Here is a 14807-nt window from a genome sequence, read left to right on the forward strand (position 1 = left end):
TTGAAGTGGATGTTTGTTTTTCTTTGTGCAGAGGACGTGTTCCCTGCAGGTTGGGATCGTTTGCTTTTACTCCTATTCTTTTAAGAACCAGTACAGAAAAACAAAAAGACAAGTGGTTCTTTGATTATTGTTCTAAAACATGATTTATGGTCATAAAAGGATGAGATGACATCATGAAGGCAGGAGATATTTCACGACATATCACGCTCAGAGGATGACTCTCATCTACGACCACAGCTAATTTTAGTTCAGTGTTTGTAAAGTTCACAGCCGTTTAAGATAAATTGGCTGCGGCGGCCATCATGAATCGGATTAATCAGTTGTAGACGTACATCCAGTGATTATTTTCTGCAATATGAAGGTTAAAAACCTGCAGCCCAACGCTGGAGTTAACTTCTTCTTCCTAAAGCAGGTTTGAGAAGATTTTAGGTGCAGAATATTCACTGAAACAGTCCTTCACCTAACTGTCAGAACTTCTATTGTTTCTGTTTGGCAATGGTTTTTATTTTTTAATCTGAAAATAAAAATAAAATCAAACTATATAAAATCAGTTAATGGCTCCTATGACAAATTAATACCCAAAATACACTTGTTGGATTATGTTTTGTTTTATTTCTTGGTTTTAAAACAAAAAGTTGAACGAGTAAAACATGCAAAGACCTTTCTGTAAATTCCACTTTAAAGAAAAATATCCTAAATATTTAGTTCAACTTCCACACTTGTAACATTTGGGTTTTTACCTTTTGCTGATTTTCATTCATTAACCTTTCTGTGTTTACTTTAATGAGCCACAAACTGCATGAAAACATTCCTGCTGATTGCTGGCGCTCGGAGGGAAATTAGGTTTTAATTGCCTTCTGGGCGTGCTGCTTGTTGGTACACGTCTGTGAATAGTTCAGCAGACGGCACATTCAGGAGGAATGTTTTCAAAGTGTCCTGTCTCTGGGTGGATCTACGTCACGAACAGACGCTCAGATTAAAGAGACGAAACACGAGTCCTTATTTCACAGCACAGATCTCAGATTATCATCCGGTTTCAGTCTCTTCATGCATCCAATCAGAAACAAAACAGGATGGTGTTGAAAAGTCTAATTCATGTCTAATGCAAATATAAATCAGTTTCTGTGATTTTAGGTCAGTTTCAGACAAGAAGTGATGATATTCAAGAAACAAGAAATGGAGTTCAGACTATCGAAGCGTTTAGGTTTGAAAATACGACCGGTTGTTTCAACGGCCGAGTTCCCCTCATTTCAGCTCTGGTGTGAGTGCAGAGAGAGTGATGCGCACCTTGGATTTACTCTCAGTCAAGATTATGTTAATCTGCTCTAATCCCCCAACAGACGGTCGGACAGACAGCACGAGACCAGAGCGCAGGGAGAGCAAACACAGCCTTCAAATGATGCAGGAAACAAAGGAAACGCCAGCGTGCTTTTTAGATTTTAAATCAAAACTGTGAGGTTCAGGAAAGAATGCAAGAAGATGTGATTCCAGATCGACTAAAGATCCCGTTCACGCCCTGTAAGGATGAAAGGATTCCTGCGTGACCCATTTCTTCAGTCTCTCAGGAAGAGAGCCGAGTCTCAGAGTTCTCGTCTGAGCCTCCCACACATCAAAGCGTCCCGCTGCAGAAACGACCACGCAGCCGTGGCAGCTCCTCCACGCTGAAATGCAGATCAAAGCATTAAAATGCAAGTCAGATGCATTCAGGAGGAGGGAGGAAGTAGGGCAGCTTCTTCTTCTTCACATTTGCTTCTGTTTGAAGAGATTTAATTTCCTTCTAATGGGTTTATTATTGCAGCACAGGTGCATTTGATTTGTTGCATCAGGATAAAAAACAAACATTTGTTTAACAACTAAAATCACGTTGGTCGTGACACCTGAGGAACCGGAAAGGTACGAGTTCAGTTTCAGGACTGGTTCCTCACAGAACCGTAAACGGAGACGACCGACCAAGATCACTCCAAGAGCTCATCGACGACTCAGGAGAGCCCTGCAGGCCTCACCTGCTTGAAGGACACAAAAATGGCCTCCAAGGTAAAACCACTGCTAAGCATTTGCCGAAAAAGAAACGTCTTGATGATCCCTGTTCCACGTTTTGGAAGGTGTGGGTCAGTCAGTCAAACACGGTGGTGGTACTGTGATGGTCTGGGGTATGATTTGCTGCTTCATGAACTGATGGAACCATGAATTCTGTTTTCTACCAGAACATCCTGCAGGAGAACGTCAGAGTTCGGGTTCTGCAGCAGCCGATGAGGAAAAGCTCATCAGGAACACTGATCCGAGGATGGAACGACGGGCAATTACGTTTCACACACAGATGGGTTTTTTTTACCGTTAATAAATGAAATAATCTAAAAACCACACTTTGCATTCACTCAGGTTATCTTCGTCTGACGTTATCGCCGATCTGAAAACTCGTGTGACCCCAAAAAAAAGGCACAGAAACATCCCGCTGCAGCTGAAACATCTGGATTCACTTTATTATCAGATTGAGAAGCAACACAGGAGAGTGCTGTGGTCGACAATCAATAAAAGGACAGAAAGAAACAAAAACAACCTTCATGTTTTCTCTGAATATCATTCATCTAAAACCTTTCATTACATTTCATCATTCTGACTGATTATGAGCGATATATAGTAAAGAAATGAGAGAGAGAGAGATTACCCATATATAAATAGCAGACTTTTAATATATTTCTATTGATGTTATATAGGTGATCTGTAATATTTGTGTTTTTTGATTATGATAAAAACTTCTCAGCTGTGGAAGAAGCATTAATTCGACTAAACTTTAGTCTCCACACGTCAGGCTGCTGCATTGCATTCTGGTCTAACGAGTCTTTTTGGCCTTTTGACGTCTTTTAAGAGATGATTAAGTTGGTCTAAAACGCTTAACATTCAAGTGAGGGTGTTTAAACAGAAAACACATCATCAAACACCAAGGGTCGCAGTAAAATTGGGTTTCGGGAGCCAAACGCTAAACATTTTTACCACAAGTTTCCCCTGAGATGACATCTCTAACAAACACATCCAGTAATGGTGAAACTGCTGACGTGGGCACAGCTGGCTGGTGTTTGATACGAAGCTCCTCTGTGCTGGATTCAGTCACACAAGGAGTTTAACACAAAGCTGCACACGTGTCAAAGACTCAAATGCATTTAGACAAATTAAATCCATTCATCGATGTTCAGAACCAAGACGAAAACAAAACGTGACCCATTTTCTGCACAGCAACTCGTATTTCAAAAGGTGTGTCGAGTCAAAAACGCACCCGACGGCCACTTCCTCGTCAATAACACGTCAAAGGAGCCGGAGCCGGAAAACAAAACCCTTAATCCCAAAACCGAGCCGCTAATCTGCCAATTCTGGGAATTTGCTGCAGTGACCAAGTCGGACCGAATGTTTAGCAACAATTAATCTTTGAAACCAGCGTGTAATCCACGAGTCAGGGATTAAAAGGTTTATGTCTTAAGCTCTACATGCAGCAGCTTTAGAAACAAGATACAAGTCAAGCAAACCAAAATGAGGAACTGTTTGGATTTTTTTTTTTTTTTTTACAAAAGGCACCAACTGTGAAGACATCCAAGAACAATCCTGGGGTCAAGATTTGACTTTTGAATTCATCAATAAAACCGTTGATCCTCGTTAATTTAACTGCTTCTGTACAGACGTGAAAATAAAAATAATTAAAAATAACATTTCATGCAGACGATGGAAGTACAAGTTTGAAGCTTTCAGCAGAGAAATGAGCTGCAAAGTCAGATTAGAGAACCATAATCCAGGTGGTTCTGGGGAACTGAACAATATTGTTGTTGTAATCACAGGTTGGACTGATGAAGAGGATGAAGAGCCTCCAAAATGGTTCCTGATTCGAGTCGCAGAAGCTCGCCATCTCGTTGCCTGAATTCACTGAAAAAGCAACTGAAGTTTTGCCTTTTTTCTTGCAAACATAAGTCCCCAACTTGCCTCCAGCAGTGGCCTCGGATGCAGATCTTCTTAGATGAGGTAACGGTTCCTCAGATGGTGTTTTGACCACTGATGGACGGGAAAAAGATGGCCGCAAAGGACCAAAGGTTGGCTAACCGTCAAGCCCGTCGCACCAATAAGCTCAACGTGAAGCTCCGTTTTCTCCAAGAAACTCATAAATGCTTAAAGAAACCAGAGTTTAGAAGCTTTAAACGCAAACAGCAGCTGGATTACAATCCATTAAAGAAGATGTATGTGTAGTTATTTTACACATTATGCTATTAGAGCTCTGAATTAAACTAAAATTTCTGTCAAGTTTGTTGTCTGGTCCAATGAATATTTGTATAGAAAAGCTCAAACATGACATATTTCCCCCTAAAAACCCAAAAGATATTCAATAACTGATGGAGTAATCAGAAAATATTCAAATAATCTTCTATTTTATTACCAATATAGTTGGAGGTTAATTTAATAGTTCAAATGAAAGGATTATTGCAGCTCTTGTTATAACAGTTTTATATCAACACTTTTTTTTTATAAACAATAAGTAAATTTTTCCCAACGATAAACAATCGGCCTCGGTTATCTGAAGACGCTGAGAAGGACACGGCGGCGCGTCTGTAACTCATCAGCTCTCAGAGACATTCCTCAGATTTGATCATTCTTTAACCGGGCTGTCTTTGGTTTGGGTTCAGTAAGCGCAGCAATCCACCGAAACTTCTACTTCTACGACAGCAAACGTTGCTTCAGACACGAGGAGGGAAGATTCAACAGATTATTCAGCTGGAGTCAGAGAATCCACACATTCAGATGTGAAAAACTGCCACAGACGTGTGAAATAAGGCTGGTTTTGTGCAGTTTAGGTGATATGCGCCGTCGTTTCCCCTCCTTCATCCCAGAAGGTCTCCTCTGAAGACGGAAGGCCTAAAAAAAGATGCAGATGTTGAAACCCCTTTGTCCTCAAACAGATACTCGTGGTGGTTTTTTGTCCTCGATGTTCCAGGTGAGTCCAACGTTAAGACGCCAAGAATTCAGGTTATAAGAAGAGATTTAAACTCCTTCATAAATGATTATAGATGTTACTGAAATGGAAGTAAATCCTGCCCACCACACGGTAAAAGTTGTGGGTAAACATGTCAGAGTTTTGAGATGTTTTCAGCTCAGCAAACAGCCAGATGACCTGCTGTTTTCACCACCGCAGCACACTTTGTCTCAATCAACGTGTCCAAAAATGTCATTTATCTTGTTGTGACCTGATTCTTAGAAAGTTACGTATAGTTTTTAAAAAATCCTTCTGGTTTAAAGCCTGTAGCTCTGTACCTGGGTTAGAGGTGCAGCACCAAACTTTCAATGAGCGCAAAAAGAAAAAGACTATTCTGTTATTTATATTATATAATAAATAATAAACTTTTGTTTTTCATATATTGTGTGTATGTAAAAAAGAAGTTCTGCCTGGCTGATACAGAAGCAGCAGAGCTGGTAATAAAACGTTACATATTGCCCAGTTTAGAAACATTCAGTCTGATGAAACGCTGAGACTCTGCGGCGTTTCACCTGAGGAGGAGCTGAGGTTAGGCCGGACCTTTAAACCTCGGCGAAAACAAAAACAAATCAGGCTGCCGCCTCCAAGCAGACACTCCCTTCTTTACAGGTTTCTGCCGACCACAAAGTATGAATCCATCTGTAGAGAAATGCTGAGAACGAGGCCTCAGATGGTGACGTGGAAGGAGTCCCAGCTGTCATCTTTGCCGCTCCCGTTCTTGGCCGCCGCCGCCGCTGTCCCGTCCCCGACGTCTCCGTCCGGCTGCTCCCCGGTGGGGGTGGACCCCGGCTCCGGGTAAAACTCATCGTCCTCGTCGAAGTAGCCGTTTTCAATCATGCTGAGGCTGGAGGCGGCGCTCAGGTCGTGGCAGCTGCCCTTGTACTCCTGGATGGACTCATGGAGCGACCACAGCTGGCACAGCAGGGACATGTCCTGCTGACGCAGTCCCACCTGGGGACGGGGACAGAGACCAGCGTTAATGCGTGGAGGACGCTCTCTGCAACGGCCAGCCGAAAAGCGTGACCGCTGAGCCAGGTGGTTCATAGTTTCTGCTTATTTGTTTGAACCATTTCAGCAGATTTTCAGCCATTCAAGCATCAAAATCTTCGGCTCGTTACGATGATGACTTTCTGCATTTGTAGCTTTTACACTTTTTATAATATTTTACTTCATTTACAGTTTGTTTCTCTCAGAAATGCTCTTTGGAAACAACTTGGAAAATGTTCTGCTGACCTTAGCTGTAAGCTAATCTAACTTTAGCTTCTATTTACTGTTTTGCTAATTTCATCTGTTAGCCACTGATACCTGGCTTTAGCTTTAAGCTACAGTTCTCCTGGCTTTAGCTTTTAGCCACTGTTTTGCTAATTTTAGCTGTTAGCCACTGATACCTGGCTTTAGCTTTAAGCTACAGTTCTCCTGGCTTTAGCTTTTAGCCACTGTTTTGCTAATTTTAGCTGTTAGTTGCTGCTCTGCTGGTTTTAAGTTTCAGCTTATTTTACTAAATTCAGCACTCCGTATTCACCGTCTGCTTTTCATGATTTAACTGTAAAACTTATCTGTAAATCTTTACTTTATTTTCTCTAAAAATAAGCCGAATGATTTTGTTTATCAGCTAAATAAAATAAATTAAAAACAGTCACCTTTCAGCGTGCATCAGGAATCAAAGTTCCCAAACCAAGCTGCCACAGAAACGATGTTACTTAAAAATAATAACTATAAAACAAACTATACGAGGCCTTGAAGGTGAAAAACAAACGCTGACGTAACAACAGAACCTTAAAGACGACTTTTGTTTCATTTATTGTCGTCATATTTTCTGAAATGTCCTGATTTTAGTTTGTTTAAAGTGTATTTTATGGAAAGTTTTACTTATTTGTGTCACTGTTTGTTATATAATTTGACAAGGAAAGTATTTTGTTTATCAAGAGGACAAAAAATGAACATAAAACAACTCCTAAATTAAAAAAAAGTGTTATTTATTGATACATATGCTGAAAGATCAGGGGTTTTATCGCTCGTTGTGCCAGGAGCTGAATATTCGGACATCTGGCGTGACGTTTGTTTGGTTTTCCCTCAGCTGGCGGAGCCGCATGAACTCCGCTTTGTTTTTTTCAGCGTCACAAACACGAACCCGAGCCGCTGCAAACCGGGGAGGGGCTTCGAGACTTTAAAACACGGGACAAAGACCACTTCTTAAAGTCTGTGAGCTGCAAACGCTCAGAGAAAAAACAACCGTCCTGATCCCGGGAATCTGCAGCAGAAAATCAGATTTAACAAAATGAACAGTTTGACTTTTTATCCTTTGGAAAAAGAAGCTTTTGTTCTGTAACAGAGTTGACCTGAATACTGAAATAATAAAGACGTAAACAGGTTTCAGGTCAGCGTTAAACTCTGACTACACCCGAGTGGCTCGAATGGCAAGATCTGCTGTGTTCACTTTTACTGTAAAATTAAGAATAAAACTTAAAAACGCTGTCCTTTGGGTCGCCATGGTAACCGCGCGCTCTCAACATGACAGGGAGACGAAAACGCAAACTAAAAAGTAAGCCTCGGACAAACGGCCGCAGTGTTTGTCCTTGTGGTCAAACACAACGACTTTGACGCATCATCCACTGCGTTTTAACGTTAAACTTCTAAGCTCAGAGGCGGTGGAAGTCAATGGAAGCTCGGGTTTGTGCGAACCAGAACTCCTAAAGCCTCAAGAAATGTAAAGAATGTGGAAATAAGAAGAGTCTGCTGGAACATGCAGACAGCTACGGTCAACATTCTGTGATAAAATCTTAAAACCTAAACTGTGATTGAGTAAAAATCCAACTTTCTGCAGCCTGATTAAACTCTGAATGATGCTGTGGAGCTGGGTGTCCCTCATGGGTTTTACTTTAATCCCATTGTCGTTTATGGAGTAGATTTGAGCAGATTTTTTTGTGAATTTCGCCTCCATTCTCCCAATCCAGCTGCATGTTATGATGCAATTTGTCTTTAAAACCTGTTTTTACTGAGCTGGCAAAGAAATAGCTGTTTTGTTTTCATAAACTGAGCAAACATAACCTCTAAAGAAAATAAACCCTGCTAACTTTAATCAGGAAATCTGTGTATCCTGCAGCAAAAAGCAAGAAACATGTCTGAAAGTTAATCATTTATTTATAATAACATGATCTGTGGCTATTGATATGCATGCCGAATTTTGACCAACATTATGCTAAAATAGAAAAAGGCAGGAAACAGATATCCTGAGCTAGTTTTCTATAAGAATTTAGTTGTAAATGTTTATTTCGCGAGAAATAAACGGGAGTCTGGAACGCGAAGGAAAACCACCACAGATATAAAACTGTTTACCATCTCTTTCCGGAGGAGAGCCAGAGCAGCGTCCAGGTTGGCCGGCTTGCTGGCCAGCAGGCTGTCGCTGTTGTTCCTGCCTCGGCTCAGGTCGTCCTGGATCATGGTTTTCTTCACGTACATCCGCTCCATTTCTCTCCACGAGCCGCCGCTCGAGTTCAGCAGCCCGCTCAGGCTCTTCGGCAGCGGCGGCAGTCCTTCGATGCAGGCCATTCCCCCCGCCGAGCCGTTCGCCGATTTACCGTTCATCGTCTCGAGCGCTACCGAAGCGAGGGAAAAACTCGTGACTGCAACTTAGCCGGACGGCAAGTTCGGAAACCCTACGAACTGTGCGCGAACACAGGCTTCTCCCGCACTAAGCACACCGAGCAACACCCGTGGCTTTCTCTGCCCGAGGCGGCCAGCGACGCCATGTTAAGCTAACCGAGGAGAACAGGTTTCACTTCTGGTATGTGCGTACAAAATAAAAGCACAGATTTTGCTTTTTTTTTTTTTCCTCATGTGAATTTAGAATTTAAATTACTACATTTCGAAATGTTTATACTGTAAATAAAAAAAATCCTAAATATTTTACAAACTTTAACCCTGAATGTTAACTGTTGCTAAACAGGAATGACCATATTTGGTCAAGAGGGTGGGGCTGGAGAGTGATATTTGAAACCTGATTGGACAGGCTGGAGTGTATTCAATTTTGAATTTTAATCAGTTTTTTATTATTTTTATTCACAAATGGTGAATTGAGGTAGAGACAAAATTTACAGGTTTCAAGTCTATCCTCATGGTTCCCAAAGTTGGGGTTGGGATCCCACTTTGGGACATGAAACATCAGTTGAGGGTCCCTGAATAATCACCAGAAATCTAATTAAATGTAATAAAACTGGTAATAGCATGTTTTTGTTATTTACAGTCTTTAATAATAAATAAACACAATAATCACGAATGAATAAAAAATCATATTATAGCTGTTTTTATTGTCTTTATGACCTTGTTCAATAAAATTATCAGCATAGTTGTGTTCTTGAATCAGTAAAATGTTGGTCACAAGCCTCTGAAACCATTACTCTGTGGGTCAGAAGCTGAAAAGTTTGTGAAGCATTGCTCTGCTGGGCTTATAGTTTAGATTTAGCACCTATAGTTGCCAGCTATGGCGTTGAACGTCAGAGCATCGTTGCACGAGTTTTATGCCAACACTAAATGCCTATTAACCAATAACATGTTCATAAATCGAGGTTGCACAATAAAATGTGTGTGTGATTGAGTGATTGAGAAACAACCTGACAGAAAAGTGCCATAAAAAGTTCATGACTGTTGCTGCTCTTAATGTGAGTCAGCCATGTTGGATTTTGAGGTTGAGGGGTAATAAAACTTTTAATGCTGGAGTGGGGTTAGGCAGAAAGCATTTATCATGGTACATTATCAGCTGCCCTCACACACATGATAACACATTATAATTTCCAGTCACCACAAAACAAACAAAAACACAAAAGAGTTGATCAAACATGTTAAAGACCGTAATCAAATAAGCTTTAGTTAAGTTTCAAAAGTTGAATTACATTTGTACAAATTTAGTTCTCTATCCAAACAAAACAAAACTTACAGATTTTTGCAGAAATTTAAGTTTTATTTTCATAAGCACCCAGCAGTGGCGTTAACCATCCCGTGCTCTTATTTTGAAATGAACTTCCGGTCACTGTTTGATTGATTGTTGTAAATTGCCCAAAAATTGGATTTAGTCTGAGGAGTAAAATCCTCTTCCTGTCATTTTAACTCAGTGGCTGCTGGGCGTTTCCCTGCAAACACTTTGGAAGGAAAAAACACCCAGATTTATTTTTTTATTTACATTTTATGTTCTGTTCCTCTCTCTTTTTTTTTTTTTTTTTTTTGGTTAGTTGTTCTGTTTTAAAACTAAATTGAAGCTTGATGTGAATTCGCGTGCTCTTTTTTTCACTTTTGATAGAAAGGATGGAGCAAGAGTCATGTCAAATGTTTATAATAAGAAAGTAGATACAGTTTTATGTTGAGTAAAAGTTAATATTAACACGACTAACCAACCAAGCAAACTTTATTAGACGTCTCTCCTTGTTCCTACAATAAAACAAACTGATGGATTTCCTCAGATGACAGCATGAAGCATTCAGAGGGCCTGAGGTCATAAAAAGGAGCGTGTGTTTGAAAGACAATAGTTTGAGGACAAAGGACAGATGGTGGGTCGTGTTTCCACCCCCCAAGCCTGCAGCGTCGTCCCAACAATACCACGTAAAGAACCTTGAAACTAACACACAAAAGCATCACACACGTTCTTCAGAAAGGCCAAGCGTACCACACACACAGATCCAGGCAGATGGATGAAGCCGACTGCTTCTCTGAAATTAATTAAATCTGACTCATTTCCTCTTTTTAGTCCCGTCTTTCTATAATTACCATCAAAAGAAGACAAATAAGAAGCCTCAAGTTTCCTCAAAACAGGAAACTCATCTCGTGTTTCCACTGACTCACATATAATGATTTAAAAAATAAGAATAATCAGACTTTAATATGGGACTTTTCTCTCTTGAATGACTGAGAGACATAAAGATGTTGCAAAATGTTTAATAATTACGCTCAACACTGACTTTTCAACAAAAACAACAAACTGAATGTTTGTTTTTCATCCGTCAGATTCTAAAATCTGTGCATCATTCATGTGAAGTTTGTAAGACTGACATAAAGGAGTTTATATGTTTTAGGCAGCTTGCTTTTCTTCAGCATAAGTAGTTAATCTCTCCAATGAATAAAAGAAATAGAAACCAAACTGGAGAGTGTTTGAAAGACTGTAGTGTCATTTTCTGATTTCATTCCTATTGATTCTGAAAGCTGACAGCCAACAGCTGAACTATTTAAATATAGTCATCAGCGACTGTCTGCTTTACTTTATGTCCAGCGGTTTTAAGCTTTAATCATCATCATCTTCATCGCTGCCCCTGGAGACCACAGGATTAGATGTTTGATGAAGCCTGTAACTGTAGTAGGGTTGTGTTAATCTGCTCGGCTAAACGCACAATGACTTGGTTAAATCCGCCTAATAATAGTCTAAAGACATCCGCTCAGCCTCTGCTGGAAACAAAAAGCTTCTCACAGCACAAAGACACGAAGGAAGTAAGACTGTGAGGTAAACCTTTGGGACGTTCGTCAGGGAAAGGCCGCAGCGACCCCTACGAGGGCTTCAGCTTCACGTTCTGAGACGCACCGCTGTCAGGAAGAGGCGAAGGGCCTGAAGGGAAGTGTGTTTGGGAGGCCGTGGGGAGGGGGGGGTGTCAATGTACAGCAGGTCAGGAAAGAGGAGCTTCCAGGGCGAACAGCTGCTGCCTGGGGGACCTCTGCAGGGGACAAGGACAAGGATGTCAGCTTCCTCCTGGAGCGAAACAGGAAGAGAACCAGGCAGAGTTACAGTAACTGTTGTGATCATGGTTTTAAATTCCCCAAAACTCTAAAGATTCAATGATGATGTGAGGTTAGAGGTCTCAAGCTTGACGTCTGACTGATCATTTGCTGTATTTGGAGCAGGAACTGGACAGGTTGTTTATTAAAGTTGCTCCGGGTGAAGGAAGGCGGCAGGCGGGGACGTTTTCTGAGAACCAACACCTGAAGGTGAGATGATAGAGACTGAATATAGGACCTGAGGGTCGGTGGGAGGTTGGTATCAGCTGGGGCGGAGCCCTAATGGAGAACAGACACAAATTATAATCAAACACAGAGAACAAACTAAACACGAGAATTAAAGAACAAATAAAAACAAGCACAGGAGAGACTCAAAACACCCAAATCCTGACAAACCTGACAAATCACTACATGGATTTTAATGAAGCTTTCAGGAAATAATCATTGGATGTACCTCTATGACAGATTAACTTTTGGTGTCAACCTGATTCAAGATGGCTGCCACAGCCAACAGACCCTAAAAAGCACAAAAGAAATGACTCTAACTCAGTTAATTTCACAGAAACTGACCTAAAACTTGGTTCACGACAAGTGCTGCTCAAAACTTCAGCATTAACTTGTTTGTCTGTTAGCAAAATATCCCATGAAACCATGGACAAATCTTAACGAAACCTTTTTTTTTTAGAAACATCTACAGCTGGTTGATGAATTGGCTTGGAGTCAACCATTAAACTGAATTTGGGGTGGTAGTAGCTGATAGTCGTCCCACAGAACGTCGTCTGGGCTGTAACGTTAAAACTCTGACAGGAAAGGCGGCGGGCGATATGCATTCACAGTAAGAGCTCCATGTGGCAGTGATGACCGAGTCCTGGCCCCTCCCACCTCACCCTCACCTGGCGAGGACTCCCCCCACAGACTCCACCCCCTCAGCACCAGGACCAGAAGGTCAGGTCCAGAGTTGTTGTGTCTCTAACTGGTAAAATCCTTCTTAATGGCTACAGCAACCAAATGAAGCCTTCTTTGTAAATTTGTATTATTTATTTGTAATTTGTTTATATTTATGAACCATTTGTGTTGATGAAAGTGTGATAGTAAACAGCTGCACTGATAAAACATCTTCATGGAGCTTAAAACACAATTTAATGCAAAAAGTATACAGAAAAACAGCTACAGTTCTTATTTCTGATCCTGGTTTTGAATTTATCGGATCCATATTTTGTCTTCATGACTGAATTTGTTTACTGTTTTTGTTGATGTTTATTTGCTCAGCCTGGGTTGATTTCTAATTAAATCTGAACTGAGTTGAGTCACATATCCTGTCTTAAAATTTAAACGACCAAGAAGACAAGAACGTGCGGCTTCATGACTTCCTTTTTCAGGCTCGGCTCTTTGGGGCGTAGTCCTGAACACCAGCTGGGCCTCGCGCACCCTGACCTCTGACCTCACCCACAGGCACAGACTGCCTCTCTTTGTTGAGCAGAAAACTTCCTGCGGACCTCACAGAGGGGGTTTACCTCACGGCGCTGAAATCCCACGCTGAAAGGTGTTTAAGGCACATTTAACGAAAACAGAAATGAGGTGAAATTAATGACAGACGCTGAATCTGGAGAACAAAACTTTAATGACCTCTGAATGTCCCACATCTTCTAATATTGTGCTGATTTGTGCTTTTTTACATGGTTTGAGCAAACTGTCACAAAAGGCGGCGGGTGATATGCATTCCTTCAAGAAATGCCAGGCCTTTAATGATTACTGAGGCGTCAGTTTAAGTTTTAAAACTGTTTTATTTTTCTATTAAATCTCAAACTTCCTCCGCAGCACATAAAGAAAAACATCAGAGGGTAATCAGTAACTTTACACCGTTTCCCTGCAGAGCAGAGCAAAGTCAAAGTGAAGATGTGCAAAAATAAAAAGCTAACAGAAGCGAAACCTGATCCGTATCGGCATCCTGCTGTCAGCCGGGAAGCTGATGCAGCTCTCAGGGGGAGGAAACCTCCGAGGTGACCTTCAGAGGAACCTTCAGAGGAACCTCCACGAAACGAGCACCAATCCTTTATAAATATCCTTATCACCGTTAAAACTGCTGCTGCAGATTTCTAACATGGTTCAGTTCAAGATGGGGGATGAGTAGAAAATGAAGAGAAATAATAAGAGATGAAGAGGAGTCAAGGGAATCAGATTTGTGCTGAAAAACTTTGAACAAAAAATAAAAGTCTGACAGAAGATAAACCCTTGATTTACAAAGTATTTGTATAGTCGTATAAATCTTTTTTCTATTTTTCACACATTTTGGTTCTGAGTTCTTTAATCTGACTGATGAAGCTTTTATTCTGACAGTCATAATGTTTCTGCAGATGAGGCTTTTATTCTGACAGTCATTACTTGTTTCTGCAGATGAGGCTTTTATTCTGACAGTCATTACTTGTTTCTGCAGATGAGGCTTTTATTCTGACAGTCATAATGTTTCTGCAGATGAGGCTTTTATTCTGACAGTCATAATGTTTCTGCAGATGAGGCTTTTATTAATAAAGCTGACAACTGGTCAGAGATCTCAGCTCCTTTTATTTTGTAAGTTTTGTTGTCTCAGCTGTGAGGCACCTGATCCAGCTGTTCACAGCTGGACTGAAGCTAAGAGGACCCTACTTGTAGAGGCTTTTATTGTGAAAGGCAAACATGTTGACAATCAGAATCAGAAGGAAAAAGGCAGAGGGCTTAAAAACAAGCCATCAGCAGAACCAAAACATGACTGTCAGAATAAAAGCCTCATCATCAGCAGAACCAAAACATGACTGTCAGAATAAAAGCCTCATCAACAGAACCAAAACATGACTGTCAGAATAAAAGCCTCATCATCAACAGAACCAAAACATGACTGTCAGAATAAAAGCCTCATCAACAGCAGTACCATAACATGACGGTCAGAATAAAAGCCTCATCATCAGCAGAACCAAAACATGACTGTCAGAATAAAAGCCTCATCACCAGCAGAACCAAAACATGACTGTCAGAATAAAAGCCTCATCACCAGCAGAACCAAAACATGACT

The 14807-nt window shown here is 40.9% G+C and overlaps 1 protein-coding gene and 1 long non-coding RNA gene across 2 annotated transcripts; one reads left to right on the plus strand and one right to left on the minus strand.

Moving 5' to 3' along the window:
- Positions 1-1035: 1035 nt before the first annotated feature.
- On the plus strand, positions 1036-3574 carry LOC112451109. The gene is made up of 2 exons (XR_003039859.2): positions 1036-2034; positions 2205-3574. It is a non-coding gene; the product is annotated as an uncharacterized LOC112451109 (long non-coding RNA).
- On the minus strand, positions 3490-8760 carry fam89a (family with sequence similarity 89 member A). The gene is made up of 2 exons (XM_017431417.3): positions 8345-8760; positions 3490-5959 (listed from the first exon to the last, which is right to left on the minus strand). The coding sequence occupies exons 1-2, from the start codon at positions 8591-8593 to the stop codon at positions 5675-5677; spliced, it is 534 nt and encodes a 177-aa protein (XP_017286906.1). The 5' UTR covers positions 8594-8760; the 3' UTR covers positions 3490-5674.
- Between the last annotated feature and the right edge of the window lie 6047 nt (positions 8761-14807).

The sequence above is a fragment of the Kryptolebias marmoratus genome, linkage group LG19, assembly GCF_001649575.2.
Source record: "Kryptolebias marmoratus isolate JLee-2015 linkage group LG19, ASM164957v2, whole genome shotgun sequence".
NCBI classification, from domain to species: domain Eukaryota; kingdom Metazoa; phylum Chordata; class Actinopteri; order Cyprinodontiformes; family Rivulidae; genus Kryptolebias; species Kryptolebias marmoratus.